Genomic DNA, 26,895 nt, shown 5'->3' with positions numbered 1-26,895 from the left:
CTATCCACAGTGGCTGGTGATCAAAAAATTTAATGTCAAGCCCTGTCACCAATTATGTAACCAGAAGTATGTATGGGTGCATTTCGTTTTTAAAACGAACTCTATGGGGCAGTATGACGCCGTTTGGGTCAATCTGTGCTATTGAAAACACTATTAGTTGGGTTTAGGGAAGGAGGAGGGTGGGTCAGTCGATCTGTCAGTCAGTCAGTCGACAGCGGCCTCTGGAGAATTTATGCAAGAAGAGCAGGTGCGAATTTCGCAAAAACAAAAAGTTCCTGGGACGTATTTGGCGCTCTCCAGAGATGAACATAGGGCTACATTTTCAGAATGAGCCTGGGTTGGAATTGACACATTACATGAATGTGAATGAGAATATATGCACACTTATATCTGTTTTAAGTGTCATTTGCTTTGTGATGGCATTTTAAATGCAAAATTACATTGTTATGACTTCATCTTTGTCATGACAACTTGACATTATGAAGACAACATAACTTGTAATAAATCTGACACTTTATGACTTGTTATAAGCTTGAATAAAATATCATTCACATTCATGACATGTGTCATGTCTTGATTATAAAGGTTTTAATGACCGTCTTATGAACACCCCTTCAAGTTAAGTGTTACCATTAATAGTAACAATCACTTAAAAATGTCTGTTTATGAATATATTTTATAAGATATGACATTATAATATTGACTTTTTCCTTTATTATTTTATTTGTTTTATATTTTTCCACTGAGGACTTATAATAAAACAATATAAATGTAAAACATTCTAAATCTGAACAACATACTTAAAAATATGAAACAATGTTGTAATTTACCCTCCATGATGTAGGTAATTTCTTCAGCAGAACATTAAAATCTTTTTCTTGGTGATTTGTATCCCAACAGTGACAATGTGACCACCAACATCAGAGTCAATATAAACAAAATAAATATAGAAATATTAATGTTTGTGGCTCTTAATCTTAAGATGAAAAGCATTTGACAATGTTACCCTTGAATCACAGCCTCTGGCAAATGGAGAAATCCAATTCTTTCTATTAAGCTTTTCTTTGGACAATTTCAGGGTTAAAAAAAAAATTCATTTACGTAATGAAACACAGATCTTGTACATGTCTAAAGCATATAATGTGAATGAACTCATTTTTATCAGTTCACAGTTGACTCATTTCATATAATAGTTTTTCTTGCTTGGTCTGTCCATTTAGTTTTATCCTTTGAGCTATAACAGTGGTGGTTATAATTGACTCTGCGTTATTAATTTCCTTCGGCTTAGTCCCTTTATTCATCAGGGGTCACCACAGTGGAATGAATCACCAACTTATTCAGCATATGTTTTACAATGCTGATCCCCTTTCAGCTGCAACCCATCACTGTGAAAAATCCATACACACTCATTCACACACATACACTATTGTAAATTTAGCTAATTCAATTCACCTATATAGCGCATGACTTTGGACTGTGGGGGAAACCAGAGCACCCAGAGGAAACCCATAAGAACACAGGGAGAACATGCAAACTCCACACAGAAATGCCAACTGACAAAGCCGGCACTCGAACCAGCGACCTTCTTGTTGTGAGGTGAAAGCACCAAACCACCCACTCTGTGTCGCCCCACTCTACATTATATGAAGTGTAAAAAATAACCAGAATATCAGATTAAATCTTCTTTATTCTTCGACTAAAGAAAAAAAAAGTCACCTGCATCTTGAATGACCTCGATGTTTTTTTTTTTTTTTTGTGGAATAATTAATTACATGTGTGATTGCTGTTTATTTTTCCTTTTTTCTCCCACTCCATTTCCCCGCTGTAGCTTTGTCAGTTTGATTGACACATAGCAGAACATTTGAGGGTCTGTCTCTCGGTGGTACGTGGAGCTGTCAGAGCCTGACTGAAATCCACTCAGCCTCCTGGAGACTGATCCCAGGTGGGAATGCTGTCAGCAGTAGAGCCCTCCTCCTGGACTTCCAGCCTTAGTCTCAGGATCCCTATACCATGGCTCAACATTTTCCACACAGCCACACATTCTTTTATTTTTTAAATATATTTATTTATTTTACAACAATTTTTTTCATCCACTGAGGCCTTTTGGACAGTTATCCCTTACATTTAACCTGTTTTTTTTTTCTATGCACAAATAGACTAATTCAAAATTATTAAGCTATATTTAACACTGGTCGCTTTGAAAACGGTTGCTTATTTTGTTAATATTAAAGGTGTCATCTACATAGTAGGTTTATGGCTTCACTGAGTTCAAAAAATCTCCAGAAACGGTTTTATAAGCTCATTTAATACTCCATATAATACCCTTAGAATCAGAGGGTCCATGATTGACTATATATGGCTCATGTCGTGAATATTAATGAGGTCTGCTCTAACGTGCTGCTCTTACAGACACACACACACAGCCCATAATGTACGCTGAACACAGACAAACATAAACCTAATCAGAGTAACAACCTATTTTGCTCACCAGAGCTGTTGTGGATAAAGGCTAAACCATAATTAAACTTGACAAAAGAGAGCAATAGAGATGTATGGCATTGTATTTTGAAGCTATAGTCAAAAAGGAAACAGCCAGGAATTATTTTCAACCTCTGAATGCACAGATGATGTTTGAGCAAAGTGATCTGACACAATTTAGCAGTCTACAGATGTTTGTTGAAACACACATATTAAATTTCACAATAAACATAATACATTTACAAAATATGTAACTGAACATACCTTATGCCTCTTCAGCGTGGAGATTAATAAATGTGTAATCTGTAAATCCTGCATTTTGCATCCTGAGGTGATCTCAGAGCTTGAATGCAAGGCTGCTGGTCAGGTCTGGATGAATGACTCAAATTAGGCATGTATGCAAATGTAAAGAGCATGGCCTGTGAGTCTCGTCACAGTTTGCTTTGTCTTCAGATTGGCCCGTTGCTCACCAGGGTTTTACAATTTTCATGAGAATGAGAAAACAGTGGTGTCTAAGGCGGTTGTTGCTAGATTGGATACGATTGCGGCTAGAAGTTAACGAGAATTTTTACATTATTTATTAATTTTCCCATTTATTGTATTTTGTTAACATCTACCCCCACTCCAACCCTAAACCCAACGTAATAGTAACATAAAACAGTATAGTTGTATCGAGTACTGTTTAGGCTATCTATTAAATTACTCAATAAATTGTATTTTTTAATGTCTACCCCCACCCCAACCCTAAACCCAACTGTCACAGTACTGTAAAAATATTAATTATTGTTAAACAGTGTCATAAAAAATGCTGCTATATTGATGTGCATATCGCACTTTCGGCTAACCACATATCCAATCTAGACTTTACCGTCTGAGGTTCACATTATGCCCATTTCCATGTACCAATCTTTCATTTGTCTACTATGCCTTAGTATACCCAGATTTTCATTATAGGGCACCTTTAAGTCAAATAAACACATTGTGTTATTTTAATTTAATATATCAGGTGCATTTTATTGCTTTTGTCTGTGACTTTACTATTCTGTGATGTGAAAACAAATGTTAAGAATGTATAATAATCCACAGGGAACATGGGAAAAATATTATATATAAAGTTGATGTCAAAATTTTTAGCCCTCCTAAATTATTAGCTCTAGATTAGATCTTTTTCCCAATTTCTGTTTCAGACAAATATATATATATATATATATATATATATATATATATATATATATATATATATATATATATATATATATATATATTAAAAAAACTAATTTCTAAACATAATTGTTTTAATAACTCCTTTCTAATAACTGATTTATTTTATCTTTGCCATGATGACAGCACACAATATTTTACTAGATATTTTCAAGATACTATTATTCACCTTAAATTGCAATTTAACGGCTTAACTAGGCAAGTTAGGGTATCACTGTATAATGATGGTTTGTTCTATAGACAATTGACAAAATAAATTGCTTAAGGGGACTAAAAATATTGACCTTAAAATGGTTTTGAAAAAATTATTTAAAACTGCTTTTATTCTAGCCAAAATAAAAAATAAGACTTTTTCCAGAAGAAAAAATATTATAGGAAAAACACATGAAAAAAATCACGATGGCTAATAATTTCCTCTTCAACTGTATAATTGCAGGACATGTTTACCTCTCATATTAAAAGATTTGTTCTTTTTTCTCTCTGTTGTATTTCTACAGGTATTTCATTGATAGACACACAGATTTGGAGAGGCAGTTTAACATTAACGTTGACGATGGGAAGATCACATTAGCTAAACCTCTGGATAGAGAGACGGATATGTGGCACAATATCACAGTGACAGCCACGGAAGTTCGTGAGTACAGTTTTCCTCTTCTTGATTGAAACATTAATATTTTTTAATGCTTCAAAATGATTGTGTAACAATATCAAAGAGATCGTTACGGTAATGCGCAAAGAGATCATTAAATTCTGTGTCGAGGCACTTCAGGCCAATAAAAATTTCATATCACAATTAACATGTTTTTTAATTATGCAATGTGATTTCCATTGGAGAAACAAATGTTGGGTTATTGCTGAACATTTCAATAAGATTCACTAAGATTAAAAAGCCAAAACGTCTCTGTCTTTTAATGAACCAGAACGGCTAATGTCAAAGAAAAGCATAACATAGTACCTCGGGTATTAATTTACCATCAACAGAATTTTAAGGTGGCCAAGTTTCCTCTCAGAAACTGAAGACACAGAGATTTTACCAAATTAAACAACTCAGCAGTCAGTTTGTGGACATCTAATGAGTAATTTCTACTCACGCCAGAGCTGTTTGCTGTACATAACAGATAAAAGAACATCTGTTGACTGGATAAAGAACTTATTAAACACAAGCTGTGGAGCAGAAATAAACACTGCACAAGCCATCCACAAACCTCGAGATTCAGTTTGATTGGCATGTACAGCAACATTATTCGGATATTGGAGCCAAAAATGGTTCCCTGGAGGCGGAATAAAATACTGATGTTGTCATATACAATTAGCATAAGATTTCTTGGAGCTCAAAGAGCAGAAAAAAATAAAACTGAGATATTTAAGGGCTTCTCACAGAGCAGCACTGTTAATGATGAGCAACAAATCTGCATTATTTTGGCTGATGCCTCAGAATTTGATAAATATTTGTACAGCATATGTTGTGTTAAATATGAGCAGTGATGGACTGTAATTTAAAACATTTTCCAAGCTTTTTTAATCAGTGTATTGCTATTTTAGAAAATTTTGCTTCATTCCATAAAATAAAGTATATTGATTTGTTATTTTTTATTGTTTTTTCTTTCTTTAAATTGTGTCATTTTTTAACATTTTGCTGAGAATAATTGTCAAATTAAGAATATTCCCTCTCAGGATGGTTATTCATTAGTATATTGGATCTGCATCTGTTTATGAGTCAACAGCTCACTGATTTAAATGATCTGATCAGGGCAGGTCTCCAGTAAACAGCTTACTGATTCAAATGATCCAGTCAGAATGAGTCTCCAGTAAACGGATCACTGATTTAATGTCACGGAATCAAATATTGTGGTCAGTGGTGCATTTCCTAAAGCTAACTATGGTCACAAGCTCTGTCATTACCAACAGAATTCAATAGAACCTACAATCAAAGTTGGCTAACAAGGATTTTAACAGTAACACTTTAGTTTAGGTCACAATTCACTGTATTACTAACACTACTAGCTTAATAAGTTAGTAATTAGCTGTTTATTAATAGTTAGTAAGGTAGAAGCTGTGTTTAGGTTTTGGGTAGGATTAGGGTAGCAGAATAAGATCATACTTTATAACTAATTATGAACAGTTAATATCTTAATTAGAGTTGGGTATTGTTTGGGATTATTTCGATACTGGTGCTAAATCGATACGTTTAAAATGGCACCAGTGCCTGAACAGATACTTTTGAGTGACAAAATTATGGACTCTAGGAAAAACATTTTATTTGACAATAAATATATATATTTTAATAATTCTAATTGAACAATATAATTCAAGTTTGAAGTAAGCATCAATTCATATATATATATATATATATATATATATATATATATATATATATATATATATATATATATATATATATATATATATATATATATATATATATATATATATATATATATATATACATATATATATATATATATATATATATATAGATAAACATACATATACATATATACATGTACATATATACATATACATACATATGTGTGTGTGTATATGTATATGTATGTGTATATATATATATATATATATATATATATATATATATATATATATATATATATATATATATATATATATATATATATATATATATATATATATATATATGTGTGTGTGTGTGTGTGTATATATATATCCCTAAACAACAAAAAAAAAAACACTGACTTGTCAGTATCCCTCAACATTGTTTAGAATGAAATGTTTAGGGATGGTGTGACAACGTGTACCTATGTGTACCTTTGATGTACCCTTTGATGCTTCTTACGTTCTTGTCGCAGCACCAGTGGCACCAAAATTCATATGCTGATTAGGTCTGGGTCACACTGCTTACATAGCTACCGCTTCCATAATGGCACCGGGTTTCGGTACCCAATCCTAATAATAGGCAGGTGATAAAACAAGACTGGCAACAAGACTCTGCTGTAAACAAATATCTTAATAAAACATTTGCATGTAGGGTAGGTTTTGATTAAGAGTTGCACGTTTCAATTTTCCTCAACTACTTGATTTGTGTGCTTTGTCTACTAAAATATGAGAGGTTGCAACATGTTAAAGTCTTCTCACACATAGACACACACACTCACACACCTCTTTCTCTCTATTCTATCAATTTGGTTGATCAAGGATCGAATTTAATTGACAGGTCAAATGTATTTCAAATGCTGTTTGCTATTCTAAGTGTCACACATTACAGCAAGAGTGCGCCTTGAATTACACCTAAGCTGTTAAGGTGCCATGTCATGTGCTAAAGCCAAACGAATAGATAATTGCTTTAAAAGTCGACGGTTGCAACCCTAATTAAATACAATCATTTACATGGGTCCTCAAAAGGGACTGTAAATTACTGCCAATGAATAATTCCAATGAAAAGTTAATCTAATTAAATTGCCCTTTATTGTCTTCTAGACTTCAGCTGCCACCGTTTTATTAATATTCATTTTTTTAACCTTCATGTATAAAACATGCACCTGTACAGGGGATTTCAAAAGCACTTTGAATGTGTGTGTGCGTGTGTGCTTTATTTTTTCTCCACCGTAATCCTGTTTTGCATACTTGATAATGTCTAAAGCTCAGACTGATGCTGCATCTCATCTGTCTCTCCATCAAAAAAATAAATCAATAGATAAATAACATGAGCAGGAGAGGGAGAAAGAAATGTGTGTGAGGTAGAAAGAGAAAGGAAATAACTGGGTCATTGTATTTACCTGGGATTTGCAATAGCTTCCTTCTATATTTGGGCTGCTGTTCTCGTCTTTTCAGTATTTTAATAGCTTGTCTCTTTTCATATTAGATAACCACAGCCAGATTTCCAGAGCCATCGTGGCAATCAAAGTGCTGGACATAAACGACAACGCCCCCGAGTTCGCCACCGAATACGAAGCCTTCCTTTGTGAAAACGGCAAACCCGGACAGGTAAGAGGGCATCAATCAGAGCCGCCAGCAGCATCTCCCTCTCACAGCTCCTCCGTAACGATCAGCCACGGTAAATTATAGTCTATCGATTTAAGAGAGAGAAGTAAGAGACACCCGGGTGGCCTTTTTTAGCTACTCTCTCTCTCTCTCTCTTCTCTCCCGCTGCAGAAAATGAAAACAATCAGATCCATTCAGGCTCGGTCAGAGTTTGCATTGCTCTAGCCGTCAAGTAGTGTCTGTGACTAACAGTGCTGTAGGTGTGTTCCATTAAACCACTAGTGGACTTGGAAGTGGAATTCACACAGTATTTATTTTTTATTAATATGCAAGATAGAACATTTACAAAGATACAATATGAACAAAGAGACAAAAAGGCTTACATGAATAAAATTCAAGCAATTTAAACAAGTTTAAATGATTTACACCAAGAAAGAGTTTTACATGCAATATAATTGTTAGAGTCTTTTAAGTAGTTCACAAATAAATCAAAGTCCTTTCTGACAATCAACTGACAACAACCAAAAGTAAGGGTTTCTTTGAAAATTTACATTTATGGATGTAAAATTTTGCCAAAAGAAGCAATAAATTAATTATACATGGACTTCACAGTATTCAGGTTATAGATTGTTTTCACATGATGTCATTGATGACACTTGAAATTCAGTTGAATGGCATGAAGGGATTCTTCTACATAGAAATCGATATCAGAACATCAAAATGTTTCTCTTTTATGTTGTTTATAATTGTTTAAATTGGCCAAAATAAGAAATGCCGAACAGCTTTTATAGACTTCCAAAAGTTTTTTTCTCATATAGGGAGGAAAGTTCAAGAAACTGGCTGAAAATATGGAAGAAAATGAGGCATGCAAAAAACATTTAATCAATACGTCCATGTGTACAAACTTTTTTGAATGCGATAATTCGTTTGACAGCACCAATAAAGATTATATACGAGCCCAACTATGTGTATAAATATGTTCATGTGTTATATAAAAATCAGATACAAACACCTCAGGCCCTTAGCCAGTTGGGGTTCGGGTGATTTGAAAGACCCACCCCTCACTGACAAAGATCCAGAATTTGTCCCATCATACATGAGCTCATTTGTCCTATTTTGATTGCTATGCCAAAATAAAGTGTGAAAATAACCCATCGAAAAGGAGGAAGGAAACCCTGTGTCGGCTGTTAGTACAGAATTTGAGACACCGAATTTAGCAATTTTAGTAGCAAATTCAGTGTCCCAATTTTCAACCGAAGAAAGATGAATGTGCTGGCCAGTTTATTATTTGCCTTATTAAATGATAATAGGCTACACTTTTTTTATTTAAAAACTTTAATAGATTCAGATTTATTGATATATGATGTAATGCATTTTTAAAATAAGTATTGTCTTTTTTTGTATATATTATTGTATTATTTCTTTATTCTAAATCTTTAGGAAATGTTTTTGGTATATTAAAATGTGTGGTTATGATGGCCATCCGACAAGCTAATACAGCAAAAAAGTGCTTAAATTGCAGTATTTAGACCTCATAAATAAATATAAAATGAGGCGAATAGCTGAAAAAAAATCCACTTTTTGAGAAAAAAAGAAACCACCCTTTCGGCTGGCTGGCTACAGGCCTGCACCTTATACAAAATCCAAGAGAATATAAATAACTTACCCTGCCATGTAATTGCTGCAATAAAATCCTTGTCTTGTTTTGCAAAATTCCAACTCTTTACTTCAACGAAATAAACAACTGTAACCTTAACAACGAGATGCACAGCAGCGGTGAATGTTTGTTGATGGTAAGTTCGTTGACAGAACAAAAAAGCAACCCTTGCAACAAAACTAGATGGTTATTATTGTGGAGCACTTTCCCCCTTAAAAAAATAAACAAACAAAAAATGTAGACAATGCGTTCACGCTTTTGTATGCTTTTATCTGTTATTTCGCTTTGTCTGGTAGATATCTGCATGGGGAAAAACTATAGTAAATTATAATAAACATGTTTTTGAACCATATAGTAAAGTGTATAATGTGTACAACTCTTTGTTAACAAATGCTACCGAACATTGTAGCGTAACGTTAGTCTAAACCAGAGGTGGGCAAACTCGGTCCTGGAGGGCCGGTGTCCTGCACAGTTTACCTCCAACTATAATCAAACACACCTGCTTATAGATTTCTAGTGTTCTTGAAGACACCGATTGACATGTTCAGGAGTTTTTGATTAGAGTTGGAGCTAAACTATGCAGGACACCGGCCCTCCAGGACCGAGTTTGCCCACCCCTGGTCTAAACTGTGCTGGATTGTGATGGTGTATAATTATACCGTGAAAATTTAAGCCTGTTCATTAATTTGTTTACTACAGTTGTGTTGTACCACAGCAACAATATAATTACTACCACAGTTTAATTGAAGTAATTATCTATAGTATGCTTCCAAACACTATGGTATATAGGCTACTATAGTATTTTTTCATGTAACATTATAGCTTATACAGTATCTACCGCCTCTGACAGGTAAATATATTTAAGTTCAGTATAAAACTCTTCATGATCATGCCCAAAATATGTGGTTATTTTCTATTTATATCTCCTTTAAAATGTGATAAATATCGCAAAAATATGGACTTTCTTCTATGTCTTCCATTCAGTTTTTTACTTTCTGCCCTCCATCTGAATTAACTATAAATAATCTGAAAATAAACTATATAAGTGAAATTCCATTCAAGAGGGAGCAAACATTTACTGTTGGAAGGGTACTGCTAGTGATAGAGTAAATATAGGTGCATTGATACATCTCTTTTAGGAGATGTATCAATGCACCATTCACAATGCAATTCACAAAATGTGAATTCTTGAATGATTGATTGAGTAATATTTACTGCTAAGGACTACATTTAGGCACCTTTTGAGGCAGTTTCCTCAATATTTTTAACATTTAACAATATTTTAACACTCAGATTCCAGATTTCCAAAAAGCTTCATTTATCAGTTTCAGAAAATTTACCCTTATGACTGTCTTAATGTTTTGTCATGCAGGATCACATTTTATACAAATTAATGTGTTAATATAGGTATTTTTCATTTTAAAAAGTCAATGAATATAACGATATATAAAACATGACTTTACATTATACTGAAATACTCTTTATGTCATAAAACATCAGTCTCCTAATTGCAAATAAATGCATTTTGTTAAGAATGGAAAGAGGCTTAACAGATATCCCATGCGCAGCAAAAAGGAGGAGTGAACACTGCATAGGGACCCTGTTGATCGGAAAGCAGCCAAAATCAGTTTGTACTTCCTCCCCATCCGTCCTCAAACACAGTCACCATCAGACCATTTTCCATCCAAGAGGAGAAAAAGAACAACCGGGACGTCGGGTCCTGCTTTTCAGGCCACTGTTAATCATGAAGAAAAAGAACTTGTCGTGAACAAGGGTGGCAGATATATAGATGAACTTGGCACAGAAAAGTGGGCTGCCAAAGCATGCGCCCCCTTAGCTTAGGGTCTCTCCTTTTATGAGTGAATGGGACAGATTTTTCATGCCGTGTTTGCTGCTGTCAGTGACTGGACCTGTATGATGTCAAAAGTGGAGTAATGGATAGACGATCTCTTTCTGTGTCCACAGGTGATTCAGACCATCAGTGCTGTGGACAAAGACAATCCTTCCCAGGGACACACTTTCCACTACCGCCTGGAGATGCTTAACAATCCCAATTTCACCCTCAAAAACAATTTAGGTAAGATAGAAGTATGAGCAGGGAGATAAAAATGAAATGAGAAAGAGAGAAAGAGATGAAGACATCTGAAAGTACAAACATTTGAAGAGTTCAGATGCAAAAACCTCTAAATATTGTTGGAAATGTTCAGTTATTTCACTTGAAAGGCAATGAAAAGAACTTACTCGCCACTATAAAAGTAAAATTACTGAGCCTACACATGGGAGTCAGAGAAAAGTGCTAATTTTAGAAGAAAACATCAGCTGGCTTTTAGAGGTTTTTGCATCTAAAATAAATAAAATTTATTTTATTTTTTGTATAGTGTAAAAATAGTACAATGTACAATATTTCAAGATAGTACATAAAGGATAAATATTGGTACCTAAAAGTTTTATATCACTACTTAAAGTACCTATATTGATTGTTAAATGTATGATACAACCTAAAAGTAAAAAATATACCTTTGGAAAGGGTACTTCCTCAGTGACAGCTTTTGTACCATTGTTTAAGGGGACCTATTATGCAAAAGTGTGAATATAGCCAGCCTCTAGTGGTAAAAAAGAATTAATTGTACATTTATTAATCACACTTGATAAAACAGTTTGCAGAAACTCTTTAATTGTCATTCTGCCTTTGTATGTGTCATCTGAGGGGGAAAGCCCCGCCCATTAGTGACAATCTCTCCCTCATTAGCATAAACAGCCCTGAGTTAGAAGCAGCCATTGGTCATTTCGTTTGACCCTTTTGACATTTTAATTTTTTCACAGAGATACAGTAACATCAGTCCTGTTTTGAATTTGTTTGTTACTCTGTCTCCTTTTGAAATGAGGGCTGGGTGTATAATCTTATTTGAATTTAAAGCAACAGTTGCAAAACAGCACAATTTAGATCAAAGCCTTAAAGTGGCATATTCAAAGAGTTATAAACATTATTTGTGTGGTGTTTTGAGCTGACACTTCACATACACATTTTAGGGACACCATAGACTCATTTTACATCTTGTAAATTTGCGCATAATAGGTCCATTTTAACTGGTGGGGGAAGTTTGGTGCTAGACAACCATCAATCGTTTTCTCAGAGGATGACAAGCTGACAAAACATTGCTCCAACTCTGATACGAGTTTTATTTATGGAAAACATTAAAAAGTACTGCAGTGTTTGTCAGATAATTAGTCTACCGAAATGTGTATATTCCATACAAAATATGAAGCTGATCAGTCAGTTCTTGTCATGTGACTTGCAGTGCGATCTGAAGATTTTTTCAACTGGAATTGCTCCTCCATTCGAAATAAGCTTACACGTGGAAAAGACACAATATATGATCGACCGCCATCAATCTCCAGTAGTTGATCTTCTTGCACAGACATGCTGGATTTACCTGATTTGTTGACAAATGGGTTGCGGATCCATTCCTTGGCAGTTCGTGGGTCCTTTACTGGGTCTTTTCCTCTTCGCAAGGAAACTTTCCAAAACTTTCATTTTGTTACTTGTGGGTTAAATTTGGGCACTCAAGTGACCTACATGTAATCGAGAGAATACGGTCATTTTTCAAAATAAAAGATTTTTCAAAATAAAAGATCTTTCAGACTCAAATAATAAAAAAATACGGAATTGATTAATGATTTCTTATGTGGCCCGGGACCAATTGATCCACAGACAAGTATCAGGGGGTTGAGGACCGATGACCTAGAGGACTAAAACTATAACTTTACCTCTTAAGGTCCACAATAGGTCTTTATGGTACAATTTTCCACCCACAATGATTTCTATAGACTTTAAACTAGAAGTACATAAAGGTGTCATCCCAGTGACAGTCATTTGTTCCTTAAACATTACAGTATTGTACCTTTTTTTCTGAGAGTGTATGATAATATTTAATTGTTTTTTCTGCTATGAATTTATTTGCTGTGATAGACTATTGCTGAAAAACATTTTAATCACAATCAATAAATTGTTGGTAGAATTAGTAAGTCATAGTAAATTGCTGTAAAACAATTGTGAAGATTCAAAGCAGAATGCAAAGATAATCAAATGCACAACTATGTGCACAAATAGGTCTAGCAGAAATGTGGTGGCAATATAAAAATAGTATTAGTAGTAGAAATGAAAGATGTAAAATGAAAGTAGAAAGATCTCGCAAGATTAAATCGCGACAAGATTTCTTGTCGAGGTGAAAAGTTGTCTCGTAAGTTGTGATGTTATAATGCAGCATGAGGGTGAATTTAGCACTGAAGGTTGGAGGCAGGATTTCAGTGGCTGCCGTGTACAACAGAGGCTACAACTGTAGCCACACACATTAACCATGCTTCCTATTCATGCGATAGAATAGCACTTCAGATATGCTTAAAGTCATAATCGTCATAAACAAATAGAATTAAGACATGTGGAGTATTCCTATTTCAGTCGCATTACTGAAGTGCAGAGTAAAGACTGTAATCAAACTACTACCATTGTGTGGGTCTTTTAGCCGCATTTTGTGACAGGATAAGACCTGGCACAATCTGGCACATGGCTGTTTGACACTATTTTCTGCACCTACAGAGTCAGTAAAAGACCACAGACACATCTCTAAGCATGCACTTACACACACACACACACACACACACACACACACACACACACACACACACACACAGAGTGAACTTCTGTGATTTTTTTTTAGTTGAATAAAAATCTATTTTCCATTTTGGTAATATTTAAATTCTATATAAAAAGACAATTTCCATTCACGTAGGCTATTAACGAAATATTTAGCAGTTTTTGCATGTTCTTTACTGTATAGAATTCATTAAAATAAAAAAATATATAACATTTATTACAAGTTGAATAGTTTTGCAATTTGTAATTAATTTTTTAAGTTGAATAAAAGTTTTTATTTTTTTTTCATATATTTCATCATTGAAGATTTCTTAAAAATAGTGTAAAAATCTCATCTCATCTCATTCTCGTGAACCCAATCTCGAGTCTCGTCTTGTGGAGTAAGCATCTCATCACACCCCTAATTAGTAGTATTGTAATGTATTCAGTATTATAAAAATGTTTAAAAAATTAATGGGTATATCTTTTTTTTTTGCTTAAATGTTGCTTAAATACAATTAATATGAATGGGATGAACAGAGAGAGAGAGTGGCATCTGCAAGTGTGAAGCCTGTGTGTGGAGCGCAGTCCGGAGGCGTGCATTTGAAGGGAAAATCTGGCGGAATTAGTGTACCCAAAAGTTAGCAGATGCACAATTGTCTGGACATCAGCTATTTTGTACTCCCCAGTGCATTTTGAAAGAAAGCAAATGAACAGAATCCAAGCGGAGGTTTAGCGATGCAGCTCGATGTAGGGTGACACACTCAAAGCTGAGGCTGTGCAGCAGATGGTTCCAAATTTGTTTGCTAAATACACTGACTTTTTCCGTCTTTTTTTCGCATAACCTATCCGACCTTCCTTTTCACACTGCGCTCCTGCTGTTCTCTCTGCACAACCTAGCAATGCACTATGCTTTCGAAGACTTGAGGGATGACTGTATTGATCTAGTTCCATTTGGCATGTGGTCTTATGGCTGACCGTTGAAGGAGCTGTTGTTTTGGCTGCTCACCAAAAAGAGGAAGCGTGATATTTTTGAACCAGACGGATCAGACGTTACATCAAAAGAGCTTTGCCTTCCAAGGGACAGTCGTGTTTTTGAGTTAAAATGAAAGTATAAGGAAAAATGTGAAGTGGAAAGAGCATCTGAAAAAAGGTGTTTCAAGTGGAGTGCCACAACCGCTATACATAGATGTAGAGTATTGATTATTATTATTAGTTAATCTAAGTATAATAAAAAAATAATGTTTAATCAATAAATACAACTCTGTTAAACGTATAAATGTGTAAATATTATGCTCATAAATAATGCTTAAGACTAATGTGTTCTTAGAATTGTATTATAGCCTGATCTATTTTAATAGCCTAAGTATTTTACGTTTTGTCAGTTTAGTGGCTAATTCGTACGAATTTACACAAGTTCAGTCATACGAAATTTTTAAAAAGATTAAAAATTTTTAAAAAGATTTAAAAGGAGACGTGGCACCTAACCCCACCCCTAAACCCAACCGTCATTGGGAGAAGAGCAAATCGTACTAAGGCCCAATCCCAATTTTATTTTTGTACCCCTACCCCTTGGCCCTTAAAAATGAGGGGTTAAGGGGAAGGGCTTCAAAATGTACCCCTAAGAATTGGGACACCACTACAGCACCTGCACATGTCATCAGATGTCATCGCGATCTCTCGCTTCATATGAGATCAGAGGATCGTGACTGCTGTAGTTATTCCAGTTGTGTTATTTTTTGGTTTTTATATTCAGGAACTTACAGAAGGTAATTATTATGTTATCATAACGAACTAATGTGGCAATAAGGTCGTAACCGTACTGTGCATTTACACAGTGGCCATATTCATCTATGTAAACACACCAAAAACAACATTAACATTATAGCAGACACTGTAAAAAGCTCATTTCCAGCCACTAGACTTTACTGGCAGGGTAATCGAGTGTCAGAATGTTGTAGGACTGCTATACAGGAGTTATTTTTAGGGATTATAGATTGTGAAATTGTGAAAGCGGTTTTTATTGTAGCGTTTTTTTTTAACATGACGGTAAAACACAAGCGCGGTTATGAATATATTAAAATGTGTTTGTTTGTTGTAAAAATTCGTAATAATGACAAAAAAATACTAACTCTTTACTTCAGGGTTCAGCTATGTGGCTGGTGTATTCTGGGAAAATTTCTTACCCCTTGGTTTCAAGTGTGGTCCTGAAAAATGGGATGTATATACCCCTTGCCCTTAGCCCTACGCCTTCAAGATAAAGAGAATTGGGACACCACTATCCCTTCACAGGAATGTGAAAAACGATGGGTAGGGGTAAGGGGAAGGGCTAAGGGGAAGAATTGGGATTGGGCCGAAATTGTACGAATTAGATTGTACGAAGTCATACATATTGCCGTGAGATTGTGTTGAATAATTATACTACTACTACTACTAATATTAATTCTACTTCTACTACTACTACTACTACTACTACTACAACTAATAATAATAATAATAATAATAATAATAATAATAATAATAAATAGTTATTGTTCAGTCCCTTCAGCATTTAGTAATTTTTTTTCGATTGCTAAATTTATTACTAAATCAAGCAAAACTCAAAAATTTTGCGGATCTCACATTTTTTCTGAAATACCACGTATTTCCCGGAAATTCTGGGTCTAAATGCTTTTTTATGATGACACAGATTCACCCAAATCAAAGGCAATGTGGACACAAATGATCCTCGGTAATCCACGAACATCAATATCATAGGTGGCAGTATATACTGTTAAGCTGATCTGTAACTCACCATTTAACCAGACAAAGAAGACACCACGTGTTAAATACAAGTAAACATACAAAGTCACATTTACCTTTAAATATTACTCTGAAAGACCCTGAAAAAAGTGAGGTGAGTGAAATTAGGTAAATGAAGACTTGTTGCAGGCACACCACATAACACAGGCATGGTGTCATGCCTCTTCCACAGCGCACACGCTAGCGGAGCAGAAAGCTGTGTGTGTGCAGCGCATGAGCAGAAGCAGCGAGCTGGCTTTCACGTCAGCAGTATCTGCAGCACACACCTGACTCACGGCTGTTACACAGATCATTGTATTTCTATTTACCTGTCTATACATGTAAAAACAACTCTGCAAGGATTCAGTGGATTTTGATCTTTGAGCTGATGTGCAGACACCATTCATACAGATATATGGATACAATTTTTTTAACACACAGTATCTTTTATCAATAATGTGGTGATGCATTACTTGCATATGATTAATGCATTTGGTTGCATTTTTTCCATGATGTACTGTTGACTTGCAGTTAATAGAATGCATTGTTTGCATTAAGTTCATGCATTCTAGGCATGTTCTAAAGTTCACTATTCGTCACCTTAGAATTATAATGTTCTATCTGACATTTTTGTAAAAATTGAGTTAATGACATTCTTATTAATTGACATCTTATTTACATTATAGGATGTTTTTTTTTTATAAGTTGTTTACATTTTATGACTTTTTATTTAAAAAACAAATGTTACACACATACTGTTTGCTTTATGCAATGCAAAAACTTTGAAGCTCAATATCTCAAAATCATTCAGAATGCAGATAGAAACTTATAATTCCAAGGTGACGAAATAGCTACAAGCTATGAAAAAAAAAGATTATTGTAAAAGAAACTTGGCATCTTAAATTTACTTTATTACTTTTTATTTGTTTTATTATTAATATGTTAATGTTATTAGGTTACATATCAAATTTTGAAATTAAGTGTTATTTTATAAGTTACAGAACCCAGGGTCTAGGAATACTAAAAATTATAAATAATAAAGATTTTTGTCTGTGGTATACTCTTTTTAAAGCAAATCTACACAAAATAAAGAACAAAATTAAGAAGAGCTGCATTTTAGGCTGCACAAATCTTTAAATAGTCAGATTGTTTAGTGTTAGTATTAGTGTTATTTTTAGTATTAGTAGTAATTTAATGTATTTACTAACGTGAACTAAGAATAAACACCCCTTGTACAGTTTAACATTTAATAAGGCATTAATAAATCCAAAGTTGTGCTTGTTTACATAAGTTAATGAATTGTGGGTTAACATAAACTAACAATGAATAACTATATTTTTTAAATAACTATAAACTTAATAACAGTGAAAAAATGCTGTGATAAATGTACTGTTTATTGTTTGATCATGTTACTAAATAGATTAACCTTAACAAATAGAAATGTATTGTGAATTTTTACCAATGTTTCCACACGAGTGTTTCAGTTTGTCTCTTAAACCTTTGGCTAGACTTAGCATAAACTATAGACAAAGCTTGTAACTTCATTTAAATCACTACAACAAATGTATTTGTTATTACAGTGAACAAGCAGCCCACAGAGAACATCAGTACAAAAAAAAAGCTGTTTCAAGGAGAAAATAAAAGAGAAAGATGAAACAATACTGATAGGAAAAGCGCTGAACAATCGACTGCTAAGACAAAGGCAGACCTTGAGGATTGCAAGATGAAGCAGACAGGCGGAATGTCATTAGTGACAATCTCAGTGATATCTTGAGAGGCAGCATGTATTATGAGTCAGCCTGAGTGAGTTCAGGTTAAAGATGGCCACTCCATCACAGAGACAGGAGAAAGCTCTGTAAGGACACCAGGCTTTGATGCACAGCCTGAGGCGTCTGCTGCACTAAGGCCGCTTTCTCATCTCTTCTGCTGGAGCGTGTGTGAGAGTGTGTGTGTTTGATCGCGCTTGGCATCAAAACTTGTGCTGCGATTTGACAGCATGTCCAAAAAGTTGTGCTATATCCTATTGCTTTTCCTCATAGCAAGTGAGAGTATTTTACAAAAAAAGCATGGTGTTGTAGAGCATTAAAAGGATAGTTCATTTAATTACAATTCTCCTTTATGTTGTTTTTTTGTTTTATTTTGCCATCATTTTGATAAAACAGTAGATACTAACATGAATGAAGTTTGAGAGAGATAGAGCGAGCAAGAGAGAATGTAATTGAATTGAATTGATTGAACTTATTTGATTTCATTTTATTGACTATGATGTATTGTAAGTGTATATTGCACTATTTTATTTATTAAATATTGTTAAACTTGCTACAACCTCCTGCCCAGGGACTACAGATGTAAATTATCTTTACAACTCTGGCACAACATGTCATATTATACATTGTCCCTGTTTAAATAATAAAATAAATCAAATTAAAATAAAATCGAATTCAAAGCAAGAGCAAGAGAGAAGCATGGTCAGGAAAGGTCCACAAGTCGGAACTCGAACTTGGAACGCCTGCAGCACAGTTACACTGTATACAGTTGAAGTCATAATTATTATCCCTCCTAGTTTATTTGCCCCGATTTATTTAATAACTGATTTATTTTATCTTTGCCAATGATGACTGTACAAAACATCTTACTGGATATTATATACTAGTATTCAGCCTAAAGTGACATTTAAAGGCTTGGTAACTAGGTTAATGAGGCAAGTTATAGTAATTAGGCAAGTCATTTTAAAATGATGGATTCTTCTGTAGACAATCAAAAACAAATATTGGGGGCTAATAATATTGACCTTAAAATGTTTTTATAAAAATTAAAAACTGCTTTTATTCTAGCTAAAATAGATCTTTAAATAGAAAATAGAAAATACTATTTTAAATAGAAAATATATTATAGAAAACACTGCGGAAAATTCCTTGCTCTGTTAAACATCAATTTGGAAAATATTTGAAAAAGAAATTCAAAGGAGGGCAAGTAATTTTGACTTCAACTGTATGTCAGTAAACTGACTGGCCTATCAATGCCAACATTTAAAAACAATTTCATTAGAATTTATGAATTTACAATAAATAAAAGCTTGATTTCACCACAGAATGAAGCAATCAATCGATTAATTAGAAGATAAAAAAACATCTCAACAAACATCTATTTTTTTCTCTGAATTGTGAATCTGTATCTCACAGTTTTGAGATTAAACTTTCTCAATGTTGTGGGATATAAAACAAAAAAAATCATAAGATAAAAGACAATATATATAATAGCAAGAAATAAACTCAGAATTGCAACATGGGTACATTGAGAATGGTGAGGTATAAATTCAGCATTGCGAGAAAGTGTCTGAATTACAACTGCAAAAAAAAAAAAGAAATGAAAAAAGTAATGAAATATAATCTCAGAATTGTGACCTTTAACTATTTTTCTCTAGCAAATACAGTTTATATCTCAAAATAATATGTGAAGTTTATTTATAAACTAATTTTGAGACGATCACGAGAGGATAAGCTTATGATTGACCATGGCTGGCAACGCATGATTCACCAATTGGGTTTCTTACCTCCATCTTCGTCTTGAAGAATCCACTCTTCCACCCCTGCTCCTTCTCCCTTTTCCTTGACGAGGTTGCACGGCGACCCAATTGTTAGCACTGATGCCTCACAGCAAGAATGTCACTGGTTCAAGTCCTTTCTTGGCCAGTAAACTTTTCTCTGCAGAGTTTACATGTTCTCCCCATGCCTGTGTGGGTTTCCCCTGGATTCTTCGGTTTCCTCTCACAATTTAAAGACATGCGACATAGGTGAATTGACCAAACCAAATTAGAACCATTGATGAGATCTTAATCAGCAATAAATAAGCATGGGAGTTCTCAAGACCTACCTGAGCTCAAACTCCCCTCTCGACCTGCAAATGGGAGGGAGCCTGAACTCAGGGCTCTCTCCCGAGACAGCAGTTCAAACATGCTTTATATTCAATCATCAGCTAAGTGTGACCTCTTGAAATTCCATTTTTATCAGAATTCAGAATGGTGAGATTAATTCAGAGGAAAATGTAAAAACTGTGAGATAAAAAAGTGACAATCACTGCCTTAACTGTACTGCACTGACTTTCACTCTATAGAAAAAAAAGGTTTAGAAACATCTTTTAAAATGCATGTACGTGCATTGTTTCTCCCTGTGCAGACTGCATACCTTCTGACGCAAAGCCTCCATTTCACCGACTCAAATTTAATCACATTCTCTTCCAGCCATAACGCTATTAATCATGTTTTCCCATGACCGGAAAACTTACCATACAATCATTGGTGATATTTTTTGGGGGGTAGCAGTTAATTGCATGATTATCCATCCTGAAGACTCGTTCCAAAGATCATGTGAAATAATGATCCAGATATGCACATCACGATGGCACACACACACAGTCTATGATGGTCCCCACCTGCACACAGCAGACAGGTTGTCTGAAGCAGAGCTCTGGAGCTGAGCTGAGGAGGTTTGTTTGTGATGATAGCTGTAATTGCAGAGGCTGGTGACATGGAGAGGCCGATGTGAGCTGGGAGCTGCCAGGACCACCTCAGCTATCCTGACCTAAAATTCATGCTTCAGGGTATAGCGTGAAAAAAAAAAAAAAAAGATTGAAGACTCGAGCACAACATAATAGCTACTATATACTGTCAGAAAATTATATTAGCCTTTATAATGTAACAAGAATGAGATGCTCGAATGCACATAAACCCAGGAACATTTAATTTGGCCATAGCTGTGTGTAGACACACAGATAATCATAGAAAGGAATAAGGGCTGCATATCAGCGAATATTCTTTGGCAAAATAAGATACATTAGTTCAGGACAATGTTTTTCAAACATAATGACACACGAAAAAAATGCGGAACTTTAATTACATTGATAAATCAGCTCACTGCGTTTGCAGATAATTGCTTTGTGATCTCAGGGAAACAAAAAGAAAGCCATATTTACATTTTTCATTAGCATGTTTATGAGCGGAAATTAAATTCCGACCCTGTTCAGTTTACCAATATTTGTTTCAGTGATGTCCTTTCATTGCGTAGTTTTAAATGATGAACTTCCTGTTCTTCATCCTCACGAGATGTAATAAATAAATGCACACATACATTAGCATTGCCTCGGTTGCTCCCAGGACTCTATTAGGTGATAAAGCTTCTCTTTTTTTTTATAACTTGGTTATTGTGTTGTATCCGTCTTTGGTATTATCTAAACCTTTTACTCTGTGCTGACTTTATTTTCATTTCGGAAATAAAAATTGAAGGCTTTTAGGGAGACTTTTTACAGCGTATCATCTGAAGGAGCTCCTTGAGACACTGGAGAGCTCCAACATATGCTTTGGGGTATGAGCGGGTAATGAAGTTAGAACTTTTGAAAAGATGCACCAATGGAAGCTCAAGCCCTTTTGCTGGGTTTCTTTCTCTGCCTCATTGAGACTCTTCCTCTTCTCCTATAGTCAAGAGATTGACAGCGGAGATGAAGCTATTTGTATCCATCTGTTTGTTTATCGGAGGAATAGACGTCGTCTTGTTGTAAATTTAATAGCGTGTTGCTTCCCTACCATTTACTTGCATGAATTGTCTTAATTTTCATACATCACAGCCAAACTTTATCTCTCCCCAGATAACTCGATCAGCGTTCTTGCCAAGCACGATTCCTTTCGGCGACAGAAACAAGAGACGTACCTCCTTCCCATCGTCGTGACTGATGACGGAGAGCCTCCGATGAGCAGCACCAACACGTTAACAATCCGGGTGTGCGGCTGCAGCAGGGAAGGCATTGTGCAGTCGTGTAACGTGGAGGCTTTTGTTCTACCTATTGGTCTCAGCATGGGTGCTCTGATTGCTATTCTAGCTTGTATAATTCTACTACTCGGTAGGTCATTTTTTGAGTCCTTACTAATTTTTGAATTTAAATTCCACTTTGCATGTAAAAATCAAATCAAAAAGGCACTTGGTAAAAGAATAGGAAATCAAAGTCGCACAGATCCCTAAGTGGTTGTTCTTGTGCCTTTCAGTCATCGTGGTCTTGTTTGTGACTTTGAGGCGACACAAGAACGAGCCGCTGATCATCAAAGACGACGAGGACGTGAGGGAGAACATCATCCGTTATGATGACGAGGGAGGCGGGGAAGAGGACACCGAGGCTTTTGACATTGCCACCCTGCAGAACCCAGATGGCATCAACGGCTATCTGCCCAGGAAGGACATCAAGCCTGACCTGCAGTTCATGCCAAGACAGGGCCAGCACTCGGGTCCGAATGGAGTGGACGTCGATGAATTCATCAACGTACGGCTGCATGAGGCGGACAACGACCCTACGGCTCCGCCATATGACTCCATCCAAATCTATGGCTACGAGGGTAGGGGATCAATCGCAGGCTCCTTGAGTTCCCTCGAAACAGCTTCCTCGGACTCGGACCAGAACTATGACTACCTTAGAGAGTGGGGGCCACGCTTCAGAAGACTAGGCGAACTCTATTCGGTGGGTGAGAGCGACAAAGAGACTTGACCTCCAAGCACCGAGGACCCTTTGCTTTCGTCCACATAACTTGTGTATTACGCTACGGGGAGGTTAGACACTGCTAAAAGGGGGGAGGGCGCCTTTTTTAAAAACTTCTTAGAGAGACCTTATAGCATTAGTCATCTACCACATCAGAGTGCATCGTAACGTCAGAACTTACCAGTGTCTATAGTAGGAGGTCAATGAATCTTGTGGAGTGTGAGTTTAGATTACTGTCACTGAGTGTCTAGCAGTATTTTGGCTATTTGTTGTTCACTGTGACCGCCAGAGGCATCAGAATCTTGATTCTTGGTAGTCGCTTGAAAAGGCTGGATGGATAAGGGACTTTCAGACATCCCATTGTGGAAAGAGAAAAAAAGACTGCAGAGGCCTCAAAATGACACTGCTCCCCGCCGACAACTCTTGACGTCATTCAGCCAATCAGATAAAGGACCTTTTTTAAAAAAAAACAAACAAAAAAAAAAAGAAGGTAAACTAAATAGCAATATACTGTCTACATTACTTATGAATGTATGTGTGATTTAACAAATGCGAGCGCAATGAAAATTGGCTTTAGGATCTGCCTGCTGAGATAATGTTTGACCCTTTGATACTACGCGGCCAGATTTCTTGAGTAAACTGGAAAAGCCTCGAGGCTTGCTTTATACAACTCTTTGTATCCATATGCTTTAAGTGTGATTCACACTCAAAGGTGAGTAGACTGTGCGAGGACAAAAAGAGAATTGAGGAAACAATTGAGGCCTTCGTTTTACAAACGCGAGCATTAAATACAGTCGTATTCCAATGTTTTTTGGAACATTGATGGTGTTTCTTCATTATTGTGTATGTTTTATATAAATATATAAATATTCATTGCCAGTCGTCTGTTTTGTGCTGCAGGTTTGAGTATATTTGTACTTTTTATTTTCTATTTATTTATTCTAGGGAAATTGTTATTTTTTATTAACACGTTAATTTAAAGTTTCAAGCTTTTCCTCTTCAGCTTTGTTTCATTCTGCTGCATCACTGTTTTTTGAAAGCTGAACTCAATTTCTGTACCGAAATTCACATAGCGAGAATTCGGTAATGACTGACCGAAATCCACAGAGCATTTGCTCTCGACCGGGAAAGATAAGTCAATATTTTATTGACACTGTGTGTGTATATATCTATTCACATACTATATACAGTGATTTTAGTGATCATTCTAAGCACAATAGCTCAAAGCATCTAGTTCATGTTTATATTTGACCCCTGTCATTTTTTAAAGTCAAACATCAGAATCCACCGAGTAAAGAAAAACAGAGGCAGACATGTGTAATGTCCTTTGCTGTATGCTATTAGAGCAACAAAAAAAAGAAGAAAAAGAAAGAAAAAAAGATGTACATAGAGTCATCGCTGATTCTCTTAGCTTTTTTTCTTTGAAGTGCTAGGTTTTGTCTATGCACGTGAGCTATTGCACATGGGGATCTGGAAATGGAGCTACGTGCATATTCTGTTTGTATCAATGCGATATGTGGCAATTCTTTTGGACCGACAGTATATATAAAATAGTCTTTCATGCAAATCATATTTTCTACTGTGCTTTAATGCTCATACACTTGTATGTTTAATTAGCTACTCTCTGTATTGTAATCTAAGATATCCATGTATTGTTTCCTACTTTGTGAAATATATTTTTATAAATACTCGTGGGTGTAACTTTTCTTAAACTGAGTGCACTGCAGATCTTGACCCCTGTACCCTGTGTTTTTCTTCATGGTTTCAATGAAAACTATTTTCCTAGTGGGGTATATGCACACAGACTTTTAATTTCAGTCAGCCAGCCCCAGGGCTTCCGGTTAACTGTCATCCATACAAAATCGCATCATTTAAGATCTGATTTCTTTTAAAAAACAGCGATTTTCACTTCCTGGCTGAGATATGATATAAAGTTGGTATCAGACCAAACAAGAAGGACTGCATTAAATTATATTTTTCTGCATCATGTCTTTAAAATATTGAAAAAAAAAATTTACCCCAGTATTTTCAATGGAGTTCCTGCTCTAGCCTGCTGCTGATGACGGCGCCTGGGTTTAAACAGTTTTTCGTCAGTTTTTTCACTTTAACAACCAAATGAATGCTTAAGTTTCTTTAACTCATTATATTTGAATTACATTACAACATCAATGCTGTAAAAGGAACCTTATGAAATTGAAAATAGTCATGTAAACCTTTCACAGGCAGTTCATCATTGGCTGAAAAACACTTGCTCTGCATATAGCCCATTGGCATAAAACGATGGCTGTCAATTTTGATATTGAAACAAATTGATTACACAAGATGCTGATTAATTAATCAGATGAACCGCATCTATCATTTTTAGAAATACTTGTGGGTGTAACTTTTCTTAAACTGAGTACACTGCAGATCCTGACTCCTGTACCATCTTTTTCTGAACGGTGCAAATGAAAACGATTCTCCCAGTTGGCATAAAACGATGGCTGTCAATTTAGATATTGAAACAAATTGATTACACAAGATGCTGATTAATTAAGCAGATGAACCGCATCTATCATTATTTTTAGCTGAGAAATCTTTTTTAGTTGGCAGAGAACAAAAGTATTGACTAGACATCACCAAAAGTGGCTTTAGAAGAATGTTGTTTGTTGGATTTCCATTTTATTGAACATAATCCTATCACTGGCCTACAGCCAACAGTAATCCATTATGCAGTTGAGTTTGTCTGTCTTTCCAAGGTAAACTTAGGAATCCATTCAAGATAGGTTTTTGTGTTTTTATATTAACTCTGTAATTTATTTATTTATTTTTTATAACTGCAGGCCTTTGAATACTTTTTGGCCATTCTTGGGTATTTTTAGCCTCCTATACTGTAAGCCTAAACAGGTTGATGGAAACTCATCGCGCTAAAAAAGCTAATTTCCTCTTGTTGAAAAAAACACACTTCTTAAGTTTACTTAAACAATACTTTTTAACAATAATGTGTCAAAAATGAGCATGAACATTAGACAAAGCTAGTTTAAACAATATGCTTTATAATGATTTTAGATTATGAAACACATTCATTGACTATACACTGATAATTTAATATTAAAATAAAATAAAATAACACTATACTATAGCTTGCGATGTTGTACATCAGCATTTTGTTATGCCTTGTGCACTTTTACCAGACCTCTGATTCCTTTCCTCCATTAATCCCTTGACCTATACGTTCACTTAATCTCTTTTGTGATTGGCGTCAGGTACTTCTTTCATATCGTGAGTCATATCATATAAAAGTTGCTTTACTGTCAGACTGAAATCCTTTGTGAGAGATGCTGATAGATTTTAATTATCTGTCCCCTACAGTGTTTTCCAACAAAGTGGAGGCTTATGAGTCATAATCCACTTCCCCTTTCCCCCGTTCCCTTTGAAAGATTGAATTTATCCTCTAACCTATCTGATATTAGATTGTTTTCATGAATAACAAAAGCTCACGATCTTGTCAATTATTGTGCTGGAGTGGATTTACCATTTATTACACTGAAACTAGAAATAAAAAACAAATAAAAACATGCATCCTTACAAGTGCATAATCTCAACTGATCTGTATTACACTACCTGACAAAAGTCTTGTCGTCCATCCAGTTGTAAAAGCAACAAATAA

General features: G+C 35.2%; 1 protein-coding gene across 1 annotated transcript in view; it reads left to right on the top strand.

Annotated features, from left to right (window-relative positions):
* The window catches only part of cdh8 (cadherin 8), a 189,280-nt gene extending 164,369 nt beyond the window's left edge, over nucleotides 1-24,911 (top strand). The window contains exons 8-12 of the mRNA XM_056461974.1: nucleotides 4,197-4,333; nucleotides 7,538-7,659; nucleotides 11,279-11,390; nucleotides 22,368-22,619; nucleotides 22,762-24,911. Coding sequence (XP_056317949.1) covers nucleotides 4,197-4,333; nucleotides 7,538-7,659; nucleotides 11,279-11,390; nucleotides 22,368-22,619; nucleotides 22,762-23,255 — 1,117 coding nt within the window. The 3' untranslated portion in view covers nucleotides 23,256-24,911. The remainder of the gene's footprint in view (nucleotides 1-4,196; nucleotides 4,334-7,537; nucleotides 7,660-11,278; nucleotides 11,391-22,367; nucleotides 22,620-22,761) is intronic.
* The last annotated feature ends 1,984 nt before the right edge of the window (nucleotides 24,912-26,895 follow it).

Source organism: Danio aesculapii, chromosome 7 (genome assembly GCF_903798145.1).
Source record: "Danio aesculapii chromosome 7, fDanAes4.1, whole genome shotgun sequence".
Classification (NCBI taxonomy): Eukaryota; Metazoa; Chordata; class Actinopteri; order Cypriniformes; family Danionidae; genus Danio; species Danio aesculapii.
Note: the sequence above shows the minus strand (reverse complement) of the source record. Positions and strands in the feature narration are given on the sequence as shown.